Source organism: Eucalyptus grandis, chromosome 8, assembly GCF_016545825.1.
Source record: "Eucalyptus grandis isolate ANBG69807.140 chromosome 8, ASM1654582v1, whole genome shotgun sequence".
Lineage (NCBI taxonomy): Eukaryota > Viridiplantae > Streptophyta > Magnoliopsida > Myrtales > Myrtaceae > Eucalyptus > Eucalyptus grandis.
The window spans coordinates 5,892,939-5,906,764 of NC_052619.1; the positions used below are offsets into that span (position 1 = coordinate 5,892,939).

The 13,826-nt window shown below is 41.0% G+C and overlaps 3 protein-coding genes across 8 annotated transcripts; all 3 read right to left on the reverse strand.

The window, feature by feature from the left end:
• Window positions 1–1,203: 1,203 nt before the first annotated feature.
• On the reverse strand, window positions 1,204–5,873 carry LOC104416083 (beta-glucuronosyltransferase GlcAT14A). The gene is made up of 4 exons (XM_039301111.1): window positions 5,100–5,873; window positions 4,933–5,008; window positions 4,710–4,825; window positions 1,204–2,310 (listed from the first exon to the last, which is right to left on the reverse strand). Exons 1-4 carry the CDS (start codon window positions 5,725–5,727, stop codon window positions 1,796–1,798), a joined length of 1,335 nt encoding a protein of 444 aa, XP_039157045.1. The 5' UTR covers window positions 5,728–5,873; the 3' UTR covers window positions 1,204–1,795.
• An 860-nt stretch (window positions 5,874–6,733) lies between these two features.
• LOC108954596 (dirigent protein 16) lies at window positions 6,734–7,790 on the reverse strand. Its single transcript, XM_018860860.2, has one exon. The coding sequence runs from the start codon at window positions 7,732–7,734 to the stop codon at window positions 6,991–6,993; it is 744 nt and encodes a 247-aa protein (XP_018716405.2). The 5' UTR covers window positions 7,735–7,790; the 3' UTR covers window positions 6,734–6,990.
• A 722-nt stretch (window positions 7,791–8,512) lies between these two features.
• On the reverse strand, window positions 8,513–13,671 carry LOC104416084 (probable serine incorporator). 6 transcript variants are annotated; one of them, XM_039299115.1, is made up of 14 exons: window positions 13,400–13,671; window positions 13,181–13,254; window positions 12,576–12,814; window positions 12,374–12,450; window positions 12,014–12,173; window positions 11,713–11,737; window positions 11,342–11,431; window positions 10,920–11,085; window positions 10,447–10,520; window positions 10,075–10,141; window positions 9,698–9,769; window positions 9,212–9,345; window positions 9,050–9,123; window positions 8,513–8,770 (listed from the first exon to the last, which is right to left on the reverse strand). In XM_039299115.1, the coding sequence occupies exons 1-14, from the start codon at window positions 13,448–13,450 to the stop codon at window positions 8,697–8,699; spliced, it is 1,377 nt and encodes a 458-aa protein (XP_039155049.1). In that variant the 5' UTR covers window positions 13,451–13,671; the 3' UTR covers window positions 8,513–8,696. The 6 variants fall into 6 exon arrangements, with proteins under 6 accessions (XP_039155049.1, XP_039155052.1, XP_039155050.1 ...); XM_039299118.1 differs by lacking the exon at window positions 13,181–13,254 and adding an exon at window positions 12,957–13,103 and having other exon boundaries at window positions 13,309–13,671; XM_039299116.1 differs by lacking the exon at window positions 13,181–13,254 and adding an exon at window positions 12,907–13,103 and having other exon boundaries at window positions 13,309–13,671.
• Window positions 13,672–13,826: the final 155 nt, after the last annotated feature.

The following is a 13,826-nucleotide window of genomic DNA, read 5'->3' on the forward strand; positions in this document are numbered from 1 at the left end:
AAATGACTCCTTGGAAAAATGCAAATGCCTTTAACCTAAAACTCTTATAGTAATGCAAATTCGTTTGATGAAAAATTCTTTGTAAAACTATTTTGACCTTAACAGTGCTTGGCAAATAATTTTTGCAAAGGGCTTTTGGGTCTAATATTTCATTTTTTTAATGAAAAAATCAAACCCCCTAGCGAAGGGCTAAGGCCATTGGCAAGCCAGATCTAGTGTCTGCGGCCGTCACTCAAGCTCGGACAACCCTAGGCATTGTGACCCAAGCGGTCGGCTAGGGGCATGCGACCTTAGGCCTTGTCACTGAGGTTGTGTGACCCTTGCCAGGAGTCACATGACCTTGCCAGCCCCTCGTTGGCCTCTTGCCAACCCTTCGCCAGCCCGATCTAGCCTCATTGGCCGCTGTTGTTGGCTACCCTCGCTTAAAAAAGATGAACACTAATGAGGGGCAAAACCGAAAAATTAAAGAATCGATTATGGTAGTTTTGAAAGAAGAAATTAGTTTCAGCATTTGCCCAAATGTTGAAAACTCAATGCTAGTCGTTACCAACATAGGATTTTCAACTTTTCCACGGACAGTATTCGATTAAAAGCCCATTTGAAAAACTTGCGAAATACCCCCAATATTTCCCCAATAGGCTTTGGAGGCTGAAAGCCCTCTAAAAATGCTAAAGCATGAGTTTGTGTCCCTTGCCCGGAGTTTTGACTATGGTTGCAAACTCACATAGACCCCTGTAGAGTTGGGCTTTTATGTTTCGAACTCACCTTGACATGTTTGATTCATATTCAATCCCACTCACTATGTGCCCATATTGTCATCTCTACTGTATCCCCACAAAGATTTCAAAAATAAAAATTACAAGTTTTATACATCGAGAAGATTTTAGGATTGCCATCCGAATCTGCTAAATTGGTGATACAATTTATCCACTCAAAAGCGTCGATATATGTCAACAATGACATCGACATCTGATCATATAGAAAAATCCTATCTTTCTAATAGTGTAAGATCTAATTCCATATGCACTTAATAGTCATCCCAATCTGCGGATTGAAAGTTAGATGACATAATAGTGTAAAATCAAATTCCATATGCACTTAACGACATTCTACCAGCAAGTCCTACAACTCAAGGCTCTATCTGCTACAGCTAGAACCAAATGGTGATAAAATTCAATTCATGCACGCAAAGACGTCGATATATCATGACCCCCAAAAAAATAAAAAGACGTCGATATATGACAACAATATCATTGACATCGGATCAAATAGAAAAATCCTATCTTTCTAAATCCAGCAATGAAAAGACCAGTGATAAGCCTCAAGAGAAACTCAATGCACAACAAGTGGACAAGAGAGCACATTCTTACAAGCAACCAATCTTCATCCAATGCTTCATGTTAACTTTACAAGGATGTTCCAAATTTTAATCTCTCTAAGCAAAGCACCTAAGTATGAAAATGGCAAAGCGTAGCTCACCGTGTTTGTCATTCCTTGGATCAGAACATCTGCACAGCATTCCACCTCCAACAGGCTGAACAAACTGGACAATCGAGGCAGAGGTAGTTGTGGAATTTCACATCATAAGAATAAAAACCAATCCCTTCACGCTAAATGAGGTTGGCTACAACCATCCTTTCATGTTGTATGCCTTTGTCGACTAATATTATCAATCTTGGCCAAACGCCGATGGCCATGATGACTGCTAGCTAAAAGAATTGGCAGATCGAGGAATCTTGGTCACAAAAATTTGGCCCCCAAGGTTCTTCCGATGACTTTGACAAGTGGGACTGTGTCAATCGAGCACAGCACACTGCTGAGACAGAACAGTACCATTTGACAAGAAACTGACTAAAAACTTCTCCAGTCTTCTTGCTCCAGGTCCAGGCCTCAACACATCAGCATCTCCCCAAATTGAGCAGGTGTCGTTTCTAGATTCACCCAAGCACCACCCACCAGGCACCACTTTGTCGGGATAGCGCCCCAAAATCTCTCGGTCAATCCGGTCAAGAACCGATTCATCTGTTGGGAATGAGGAGGCAAAGGCCGCTCCACTCTTAATCGAATTGTCAAAATCATTTGAATCTAGTTCAGGATATTCCCCCTTCATGGATTTGTTAGAAGTGTATTGTAAGTTAGTATTTACAACGGTGTGATTGAATTGATGAGAATTGCATAGTATGGTGGGGAAGTAGTTTGAGAGGGATGAAGGCGTGTTTGACAAATACATGAGGAGAGTCCTGGGGAGGTTGTCAGTTCCCAGGATGCAGTGCTCAATGAAATTACGGCTTAAAATTGCAAAGGTTGAACCTGTGAGAGAGAAAAATAAACTGTCAGTTTAATTACGCAATGATATTTGCAAAAGTACCAAAAAATTGACAATTTAACCACTTAGCAGCCAAAAAAAGAAAAAAAGAAAGAGCAGCAAGACGATGACAGGACTCATAAACTACTTTAACTGAAGAAGAAGCCGATTTTAATTCACCAATCTTGGATACATAAACAAATAGAGACAACATAACAGAAAGCAAATAAAGCTTTGAAATTCCACTGGTGTACCTTAATAGTTGTTCTAAGGCTATATAGGCATTCATATTTTTTGTCAGGTAACATGAGGAAGGATTCAGTCTCATCGACTGTAATTATCCATTTTATGCACACGAGCTGAATGCACTAGTGAAAAGCAGAAATGGTACCCGGTATAAGTAAGATGACAGGCACATTTAAGTTCATGCAAATGTGAATTCAAAAATACAAATTAGGTAGGGGAGAGAGAGAGAACTTATTATTAGTCTTACTTGGAGCTTAAGTTCCAAAATGCATACATAGAACAGAGAGTTGCCAGGTACACCAAGAAGATAATTTTACAGTAAGTGGCGAGATGCATAAAGATTCAATTAGGCAATCTGATTATATGAGACTGCTAGACCATGAATTTGCTGCAACTGAATCAGTTGACAACAGGGAACTTCATGGTCTGTAACAAGTAACACAAACAAACAAGCACAACAGCTAGAGTATGGAAAACAAATGTAGGTCAGGCAAATTACTTCTATTGGTCCCCACACTTTGGTAGTTTCATGTAACAAGTCACTATAGTTTTAATTTGTTCAATCAAGCCACTAAACCTTCAGTTCAATTCACTGTATGAATTCGCTCAACGTTAGTCCAACTTTCTTCAGAGGTCAATCAACTTTAGATCACATGATCAATCTCATCATTTATCCGGTGGCTCATTGACAGGAATGTCAACTTTTTAATGGCTTTCAGAAATTATTAGAAGTGTAGTTCCCTACATGAAAGAAATAGTAAAGTTGGATGACTATGACTGAGAGTGCAAATCGGTGATAGTCTTCCAGTTTGTGATTTACTCAATCTTAGAACTTTTGGCATGCATGTGACATGCTTTTGAAGCTTGATAAGAGTAAAATCAAGGTCACTTCATTTGGTGGGCGAACTTGTAGGACCCGCCAGTCCAAAGGTTGATGACACAATTATATATTGTTTAGAGAATATATTAATGACATAACTCATCCCAGCCAATATGGTGAAGATGAGCAAAACTACGAGGGAGGAGCTCACTCCCTAGGACTCAGTGCAACAGACATTTAGTTACAAACACTTTAAATAACAAAAAGGCCAGTTGAACCACATGAAACTCTTGGAAAAACTCCAACCTTGCCAGAAAAGCATGCAGAATGAAAAGGGCATGAACAATAGCACAGCTATCTGGTTGGATCTTTTGAATTTCATACTAGAAAAAAAGACAGCCACATAACAAAGAGGCATAGAAAACAAATAGCTCTGTCTACCCAAATTATGTCTGAATGCTGCAACAAACAGGTAAAGCATTCCACAAAACAAATCACTGCCCAAATGGCTAACCCCCTGCATTCATTTGAAGAATTTCTATTCTACAAAAGCTAACATCTTTTATTTGTTCAAATGGCTAACTCCCTGCATTCATTTGAAGAATTTCTATTCTACAAAAGCTAACATCTTCTGTTTGTTCAATTTAAGCGAATGATAACTTTGTGAGCAAGCCATTAAGTGAGCATCTTTCCAACATAAAAAATGCCAAGTGAGTTCAACACCAAGCATTATCCTGACAATTAAAGTTTTGAAATGCTAAAAGGACTTGTCAAACATGCTGCATAACTGTCTTGTACTGAACCGAAGGGATGCATAAACCTAGCTTCTCAATTAAGGAGCTCCAATTCCTCTAAACCGAAAAAAGGCCATCCCACTCCATGGAAACCATGACTTCCTATTCCACTCTACACGCACTCAATTGTACAAATCAACAATTTCAAAGTAGAAAAACCAATCCCAGTCATTAAAGGAACCATCTTGACCAATATCTTCCTTCTAAAATGTTTTGTCATTTTGAACAACAGTCCAACTGAAATGTCCCAATTCTATGATGAAGATAGCTATTATAACCAGCGATAGGAGGACAAGCAATCAATCTACTACACATGACCAGCTGGTATACTACCAATTACCTCCAATCACTATGCTACCAAGACGGCCCTATATATTGACAATGAGTAACCGCATCAGAACTTGGATTTCTGAAATAATCTCCAGGTCTTTAAGCAAAAAAGAGTCATTTCCACAAGTCTGAAGTCGATCCAGGTTTTCACAACAAAAGATCATTCCTACTTGATAGATTATAACATGCTTTTTATGTGCAATGAGGTATGTACCTGAGAAGAGCCGGAACGCATCGGGCAAATTGCGCTTCTGACTGGCGTAGAACATCTCGGTCTTCTCCGTGAGATAAAGACCCGGATCGACAATGATCGGTCTCAATTTCCTAGACCTAACAAACAAAAAACAGAAAACTTCCGATCAGTGGTAAGCTCGAAAGGCTACACATTTTCGCCTGAAAGACAGAATTCAAGCAACAGAGAGTGAGCTATATCATACTCTCTCCATCCAATGTAACTGGTGTGGTTCAGGAAATTCAGATCCTTGGGCAAGTAGGACAGTATGTGAAGCAGATCTGCAACTCCAACGGCAATTATTCAACAACCAATCGACAAGAACCAAAATTTGAAGACCCGGCAAGATCAAAAACCGGCCGAGAATTGTACCATCTTGAGTGACGAGCGGGTAATCGAGAGCATTGAGATTGACGAACCAATCCCAACGCGGCGCCAGCCGGAGCAGTATCGAGGCCCCGTGGAGCGTGGCGGAGATCGGGGACGACCCCTTGGGGTAGGCGAAGTCGGCCCGGCCGAGGACGTCGACGTTCTGGGCGGCTCGGAAGATGGGGCTGGACTGGACGGCGAGGGCGAGGGCGTCGCGGTCGGCCTGCGGGGCGAAGCGGTCGAGGTGGAGGAGGTAGTGGTTCTTGGGGTGGTAGGCGGCGTGGAGGAGGCGGAGGATCCGGCCCGAGTGGCCGGCGGATCCGGAGATGAAGTAGGCGACGGAGGGGGCGGCGGGGGAGTCGCCGCCGCCGCCGCCGCCGCCACCGCCGGATTCGGTGGGGAAGACGGCGGTGCGGCGGTGGGACTGGGAGTTGGGGAAGAGGAACGGGTCGGGCCGGGGAGGGGCGGGGGAAGGCTGGGAGGAGGAGAGGGAGAAGATGAAGAGGAGGGAGAAGAAGGAGGCGGCGAGGATGATGAAGAGGGTGGTCCGGCTCTGGTGGTCTTTGGCGGCGGCGGCGGCGGCGGCGGCGGTGGCGGTGGTTGCGGTGGGCGACGGCGGCGGGTTTTGCATTGTCGGATCGGAGGGACTTGCGAAAGTTTCGATCTTTACGATGCGCTTGGCGCTCTTACGGTAAGAGAACAAAATCTTTCTTACAGAAATGCACTTTGTCACTCTTGTCTCTTCAGGGAGAGAGGGAGGGAGAGAGAGAGATTCCTCTTTCCTTTATAGGCTTTTAGCCTGTACATTGAATAGTTGACATGTGATGTGTGTTAAAATTATTTTTTTTGTTTCGTACAACAATTTTTGAATAGAAGGACTTTGAAATAAATAAAAAAATTGTTAATATTTTTATTTTCTTTTTTTTTTTTTCTTCCTTTTGGCCGGTCGTTCTTGGCCTCGGCCTATGGCCGACGATCGCCGACGGGATCGGCCTCACCTAGCCATGGCGAGGTTGCCTCACGGCATCATGGCCGAGGGGCGATCGACCACAGAAAAAAAGAAGAAGAAAATAAAAAGAAAAGAAAAAAATATGAGAGATAATAATTGTTTATCCGAAGTGTTCCAAGAACAAGAAATAAGTTTTTCTTGTTTATTGTTTTGTTCCAAATTTGTTCAGAGAAAAAAATAGATCTAGAATAAAAACACAAATAAACGCGTTTTGTTTTTTTTTTTTTATTCCTGAAACAAAAAAATAAAAATTGTGTTCATGACAAAAAAAAAAAATTAACACAAACAAACAGGGCCTAAGCTTAATTTTGAGATATATAACTGTTTTCGAAACATTAGTTCATTAATATACAATTTTAAACAATTTTAAGCGGGTATTGCATGAACACGACAATCTAAATATTTATAAACAAAATGATATCATTTTTGTCGTGAAACGTCCGAACTTAATATAGAATTTCAATTTCGAAAATACCAATAACAAGTGATACAAAATTTGTAATTCAATGCATTTGAAATATTGAAAACTTTCTTTTCTGTGTTGCTTGATTGGTGATTACAAGATCGTCGCGTATCATGTAATGTTAAAAAGAACTAGGACTAGAAGAGAGAGAGAGAGAAGTAAGAGATGTGGTCAGGTGCATGAATTTGATGTATAGACAGGGGGCGACTGAACAGATGAACATCAAATGAACAGAATTCAATGGTTCAGCTGAAGACCAATCAATCAAACCAGAATTTTACACTTGCTGGGATTAAAGGGGGGAAAAGAAAAACCGACGCAAACAATTTCAGTCACTGTTTTACATTGCCAGAAAAGAGGAATTTCAAAATCAAGTTCCTTGTTCCAAAGAAATCTTGGACCGCCTGCTTTGATATCGTCTGTCAGTACCTTAAATAGATAGTCATCCTCAACAGCATCTCTGCGCCATCGATGACGTTTTGGCCCGACGGGATGAGCGACCTCACTTCCGCGTAGCCGCACGCATTCTGGTACTTCCCGGTCCCCCCCGTCACGGACAGTTTCGAGAGGGCGGCCCCGATCCTATACACTCCGTAAAAGTTGAGGCTGTCCCCATACTCGCCGCCCTCGATCACCGCCGTGAAGGCCATCATTTGCGTGGTCCCGTCGACCGAGCTCGCGACGTACACGCCTTGGGCCTTGCCGATGGGCTGCGACCCCAACTCGGGGCTCAAGGTCAGGATGTCGTCGATGACGGTGATCGTGCCGAACCCGAGGCCCAGCCCGTCGGGCCCCAACTGGGCCTGGACGCCATTAGGGTTTGGGCCGGCAAATTGGGTCCCTGCTAGGCCTGTCCCCAGAGGGATTCCGTTGAGCCCATTGACTGTAGGGATGGCACCATTTGCATTGGGAATGGCCACACCTCCTTGTGGAGGAAGGAAGCCCACTGGCTTTGCAAAGGGCACTTGGCCACTGTAAATGCTGCCCAACAGGCCGGTTATGGGCCTAGCTGTGGGGCTGCTTCCCCCAAGAATGTCATGCATGTACAATTCAAAGTGCGGCTCGGCCACGCCTTGGCCCGCCGATGCCGCGATTGCCGGCGAGCAGGTAACTCCGATGAGCATCGTTGCGAAGAGAATCAAGGGTACTGACAATTTGTGGATCATCTTGTATTTTGATAAAATTGCTTTGAGCTGTGGTTGTTTGTGTGTTCAAAGATGATTCTCCAACTGAAGGTGCATGAGAAGAGAAGGGACTCTTGGTCTTTATACGAAGGGATGCCTCGAGAAATTGGAGTTGTTTTAGTGGCCAAGAAGTGAAGTGGTTGGGTCAATTGTTATAGATATAGTGTGGCAGATGCTATTTGCAGAATTGCTTAGCTTTTATTTCAGTGTATAATACTGAGTTGACCAGGTGGGTGGTTTCCAAAACAGGTCATAGCTGACAGTTTATGAACATCTACCTTTGACTTAGACTTCACAAAAAACCATCTAATCCTCAACATCGTATGCTGAATTTTTTATATCAAATGCTGACGGATCTCTCGTGGGAGGCAGGTACAGCTAATCCGAGTTAGCATGTTTATCTTTTGAATGGGTAGGCAACATGCATTAGTAATAGAAAGCTTTTGCCATGCAGTTTTTGTTCCTTACATTTACTTTAATCAGCAAATATCTGTCGCCAAGCCTGGATAGAACGACCGCTTTTTCCATATTTAGTCAGGACAGCAACGATAATTCTTTTTCTTTTTCTTCTTTATTCATTGCTATCTTCCGTGATAGAAATCACAAGGTATTTCCAGATGTCATCTTTTTTTTGGATTGGTCCTTATCTCATCAAACTAGCACTGTGACTCGGACAATACCGTGCTACTGGTTTTGCAAAACAGGAGTGTTTCACAACCGTCAACTCTTTAAGTTCATAATGTAGAAAATATCTCAGTCGTTTGACAAATCAAAGGTTCGCAGGCTTCTTATTCCTCATTTTACCAATCAAAACTCTCAATTTCTTGTTCGTCTGCTCTTTACGTACAATTAATACTCATACAGCATACAGATAAAGAATAATGCAGCTACAACATCAATCCACATCTCGTCTCGACGAGGTTGATTCATGGTGTGGCCAAGTTCTATGAGTTTTCTCGAGCTTCCTCGTGGTCCATCACTTTGGCTTGTCTTACAACAGGCGAGATCAGTATCCATACTGCATAGGCAATGTCGAGAACTTTCAGAAGAGGAAATGCAGACATATATAGCAAACTCGCAGCTTTTTCTGTTCAAAAGAAGTTCCTTAAGCTATGTCTTACATGGACATTGATTCATTTATAACTGATAGATACTAGTGCGTGCGTGAGTCAGAATCATTTCGACCTTATGCAGTGTGAATTAACGGAAAGTGACTGGATTGTGTATGGCTTATGGCGTGATCAAATGACCTGAAGTAAGTAGAGCTAGCTAAGCAAAACATGCGTCTACTACTCACAGTAGATTGTGGCTGCGAGCCATTCATTGATGATCTTCACCCATGTGCTCGCCCAACCCACATCGATGATCCACCTAATTTAGTTCATAGAGTCAACTTCATGAATTGTTTGTGCAAATTCACGAAATTTACAAGGCAAGTGATTGAGCAAGGCTTTCATACTTCCTGGTGGTATGTTCGAGGTTCCAACAGATGAACAACATCGCAAAGTACATTGCTCCGAGAGAGAACACCAGGTGGAAAACCCCGTACTTGTATGGCACATCGTCCTCCAATTGAACTTCATCTTTTCGAAACTGGAATGAAGAAGATGAATTAAGCATTTCTTGTAAGATAAAGGAAAGATGAAAATGAAAAGTGCTGGGACTTTTCCTTTTTTCCCTGGAGTTGATTTTTACTTTGCATATTTTTTGTAATCTAACATCAGAGTTGACTTTAGAACATGAACAACAGATTCATCTGATCCTACGTTCCCAGATTAAAGATGTCAAAGAAACAACCACCTAAAGAAAAAAAATCAAGGAAGAGCAATGACAGTTATGCATGATTGCTTGAAACAACCCCTTGAAGGATACTAAAATTGGTGATTCGGTCAGGATATGAGGAAGCTCGACAAGTGTTGAGACTGAAAGAGAACAGAAATCTTACCTGAAAGGATTCTGAATCAATGCCAGTAGAAAATGTCGCTATGACAATTGCAAATATTGCTATGAGGAAGCTCTGAAGCAAGATAACAAATCATGAAACAAAGGGAGCACCGATGAGAAGATTATCAAGAGAACAAATGTAGCATTTTGTCTTCTCTTAGGATGAGAAGCAGATAAAGACAGAATTCATTTTTCTTTTCACGGCATATATTTAAATTTTACATCAGTCTGGATGAAAACCTTGACTCTTAGAAACATCATGGAAAGCTGTATGCAAATTAGCCCTTATAGAAATTGTTTACATGATTAATTGTCACTTATGATAGAATAAAAGTAACCAAGAGAGAATCGAGCGAATTCATATCATTCGAAACTTACTAGTACAGTTAACCAATCATGATGACTCCCTTGCTTCTGCATATTGCTGTTCTGTATGGTAGGCTCACTAAACATGAAATTAGTTATTCTTATAGGATGAAATATTAACTGTTCGTGCGTTCAAGAAACAACTGCAAAATCGTAAGACAGTGCTGAATTGTGACTGCAGCAAAACATTGATGAGCAATTATGCAATAGAATATGGTATATGTGTCAGTTCAATTAAGCAAATGAACACCAAAACAAGCATGTGCTGTTAAATGATGGTGGTTCTTTCCGAGATAAAATACAGTCATTTGAAACTAAGATAAAAGAAAGAAATAATATGTACTTGCAGTGTAAAATCTGCAAAGTTGGGCAAGATTTTCTCACCTTCTAATGGCAGACCAACATAGGAACACAATGTACGATCCCATTATTCCTGAAGATAAGAGGCCTCTGTTGACCTGCACTAGCCCATACATCCACTAGCATCATAGGAACAAGACTCGACATCTTATTCTGGTAATCTTCCAATAACACTAATTTAATCGCTCTGCTAATTACTAGCAAGTAATAGTTGAAGACTAGGCAATAAATTAACAGAGGAATGTTTTACAGTGTGAGTCTGCTTAATCAGTTTATTCAACATGATTCACTTGTGAAGATTATAGATGCATCAGTTACAGAACAAAAGGTATCATCAAGTGTTCTAGCTAGTAAATTTGAAACCTTACTAAAAATCGAAAATGATCTTGCAATAATCAATAGAATGCTTCTGCACATGTTATGTATCCAAGCAGCAATTGGGCATTCATATATGTAAATACACCATGTATTACTTCAATTGATTTTGCGTAACATACCTTGGAGTGCAAGGATACGACCAACATCACTACAAGCAATATGCCAGTCCATGTGATAAAGAATATGTTGAGGGACTGTCCCGAAGCATAGAATTTCCAAACCATGATAATCCCTCCTACTGATGCGACATAAAAGATTGTGGACATCACCAATCCAATAGAGCAGCTGCAGGATCCGAGCACTTGTTATACTGGAATTAAAGTAAACGTGAAAGCCCCAGAACTGAACCCGAATAAAGTTAAAAGGACTATTTGCCAAAATTGTAGAACAATGGAGGAAAGCAACACTCTGATCTGGTTCTTCGTTTTTGGCTATCATTCACATGAATGCTGTTAAATCATGGGATACATAGCTTGTATGTCTTTTCTGGTAGTATTATGCTTCTACAAGCAGCCAGTGCATGACTTCATCAAGTGAATACCTTTGCTTACTTTCTCCATCTGGCATCCAGTGATTATTCCACCAAGCGATGAACTGGATCACACTAATGAGCTGAAGCACCAGAAATATTCTACATTTTAAAGGAAGATATCATAAGTGGGGCTTCAAAATTGTTTGAGAATCGACTGAGAGAACAGAAAAGCAGAGAGATTTTTAGGCATAATCCTCCATGAAGTATATCATCTATGTGCAGTTACTTTATTTGATGTTCAGAATCAGATCCGAAATTACATAAAATTCAAATAAAAACTTTTTCTTGCTCCATGTAGTGGTTCCAGTTTCTGTTGCTTATTAAATTTTATAGTTATTATCACATGAATTTATCAATGCATCAAAGGAGATGAGAATTACCCTGCGCCTACTCGAGCAAATTCACCTGCAAAAGCATTATAGAAGGCCGTTATTCAGATAGATTAGTATCTAGTTTTTTTATAAGATCAGTAAATATTTTCGGTAATAAATTTGTATTCCTCTTGCTGTAATACAATTGCTGCATTTCAGTAAAAGAAGCTGAATATATGAAAGTATAATCTTAAGGCAGGTTAAGAAAAGAGTTCATAGGGAAGAATTGCAAGACAAGAGGAACGCTAGCTATGCACCTATATTCAAGCATAAATTTCACCGAGGCTTGCTTATGCTCAAACTAACTTACCATACAAGTGAATCAGATTTGAAGGGAACAATATGGGAGCTGTCATTGACCCCATCAATATGAAGAACTTCACAACCCAACATCCCGAATGCCAGATGTTGCGGACGTCGCGGAGCTTTCTCGTATTGAGCGTGGTGAGAAACATCAAAAAGAAAAACATCTGAGCATATTATGTCAAGGTGTTCATGATGTTAGGTGAAGTTCATCAACCATTAGCTACTCCGCTTCTGAGGTGATGGAATTTGGCAATGTCCATTGGGAAGTTTAGTCTCCTAACAGATGAATTAGAAAGGTAAAGGGAGAAATATAAATTGTCCACAATGGCAGAGCTCGCTTGCAAAAAAAGTATGTTGAGGATACAAAGCATCCTAGACTCACGCGGAGAACTCCCATTGTCTGAAAGCAGGCAATTCCCCCACTTCCACAAGATTTTAAATCTGCGAAAACACAAACATAAACTTGGAAACTATGGAAGATTTCATGTGGAACAAAGAGGGGAAAAATTTTCCACAAACATAATACTGAGCACTGACGCGTTGAGGATGAAAGAGCATTGACTCACAGTGAAGCTCCGGTAGGACCTTCTGACCATAGTCACGAACGAACCACGCGACAAGATTCATTAACAGAAAGATAATGCCATAGTAATACCGTGCTCCTAAGGACTTTTTTCTTTCATCGGAGAACGCTGTGTTTTTGGGTTCTGATGACCTCAGAGGTTCATCCCTTCGATGATCAATCTCTAAGTCAAGGGCTGCAACATCTACTGTCGTGTTAGCCACTCCCACGGGCTCACTCATTCTGTGATTTAAGTAAGAACATGACATGAGTGAAAAGCTACATTAGATCATAAACAGAAAACCAGATGTCTTTGAAGAAGAATAGAAAAATACACTGCAGAACAACAATGCGAGGCTTTATGAAGTATGCTCAGAATGTTTACTGAGTTAGGGTTTTTCTTGCCCCCACTGATAAAGTAGAAGTATCTTCTAGAGATCAAATTTGAAGACCCAAAAGCTCAGTTCATGAGAAGACTGTCAAATCTTCTCCAGAGAAAATGTATCCAGTTGAACATTTGAATCTCCTTCATCTACCAATGCAGAGACAATGTGAACATAATTTTGCAGACACTTTGTGTTTCTAGACTAGAGAGACATTTTTAAACACCTTAACTGCTGAACAGAACAACGAGCCGCAAGTGCACGTAAATGCAACAATCCATCCACTTCTCTCAACCAAATCTACAAAGAACACACCCAGAAAAGAGGCATAATGAATGAGTGACTGAACCTAACCTTGTCCTTCTCAGCAAAGCAATGAGGGAAGCTCAAGTGCTCAAGTTTAGTAGCTCCTTATACAAAAGAACAAAAAGTAAGAACCACTTACACCAGCTCTCATGGAGAGCGGGTTCACACTGCAATAGATTTTTGTTATCATCTACTTTCTGTTCCGGTGCATAAACTTAACATGCAAACCAGCAAGAAAAAATTTAACTTAGGCACAAGATACAGAGCAAAAGAATTTGGTATATCATAATCATGCTGCTTTTAAGGGGGTCATAGCCGTTGGGCCCATAAGCCAAATCGCTAGCTTCCACGACTAGCTTTTGTAGTCTTCTCCTGTCACGTTACTTGTACTCACCACTGGCAATATTCACTCGGGCAACACTGTTTTCTTATCATTTATCTTCCGTTCTCTTGTAATGTTTGCTTGACTTTTGGACGGAGCAGCTTGATTGTGGGCAGACCTGTGCGGTTGTCCATTCCCCCACAGCATAACAGCTCAGCATTCTCTTCTTTTCTCTTCTTTTCTT

Bases quoted from the DNA above. Each gene is read 5' to 3' on its own strand.
- LOC104416083 (XM_039301111.1), bottom strand. From the start codon at position 5,727: ATGCAAAACCCGCCGCCGTCGCCCACCGCAACCACCGCCACCGCCGCC. The intron at 5,009-5,099 runs GTACAATTCTCG...TTGGAGTTGCAG, and splicing joins CCCGCTCGTCACTCAAGATG to ATCTGCTTCACATACTGTCC. The intron at 2,311-4,709 runs GTACATACCTCA...TCTCTCTCACAG, and splicing joins TGCGTTCCGGCTCTTCTCAG to GTTCAACCTTTGCAATTTTA.
- LOC108954596 (XM_018860860.2), bottom strand. From the start codon at position 7,734: ATGATCCACAAATTGTCAGTACCCTTGATTCTCTTCGCAACGATGCTC.
- LOC104416084 (XM_039299115.1), bottom strand. From the start codon at position 13,450: ATGATAACAAAAATCTATTGCAGTGTGAACCCGCTCTCCATGAGAGCT. The intron at 9,346-9,697 runs GTAAGATTTCTG...TCTTCATTCCAG, and splicing joins TTGATTCAGAATCCTTTCAG to TTTCGAAAAGATGAAGTTCA. The intron at 8,771-9,049 runs GTGAGTAGTAGA...TTGCCTATGCAG, and splicing joins GCTCGCAGCCACAATCTACT to TATGGATACTGATCTCGCCT.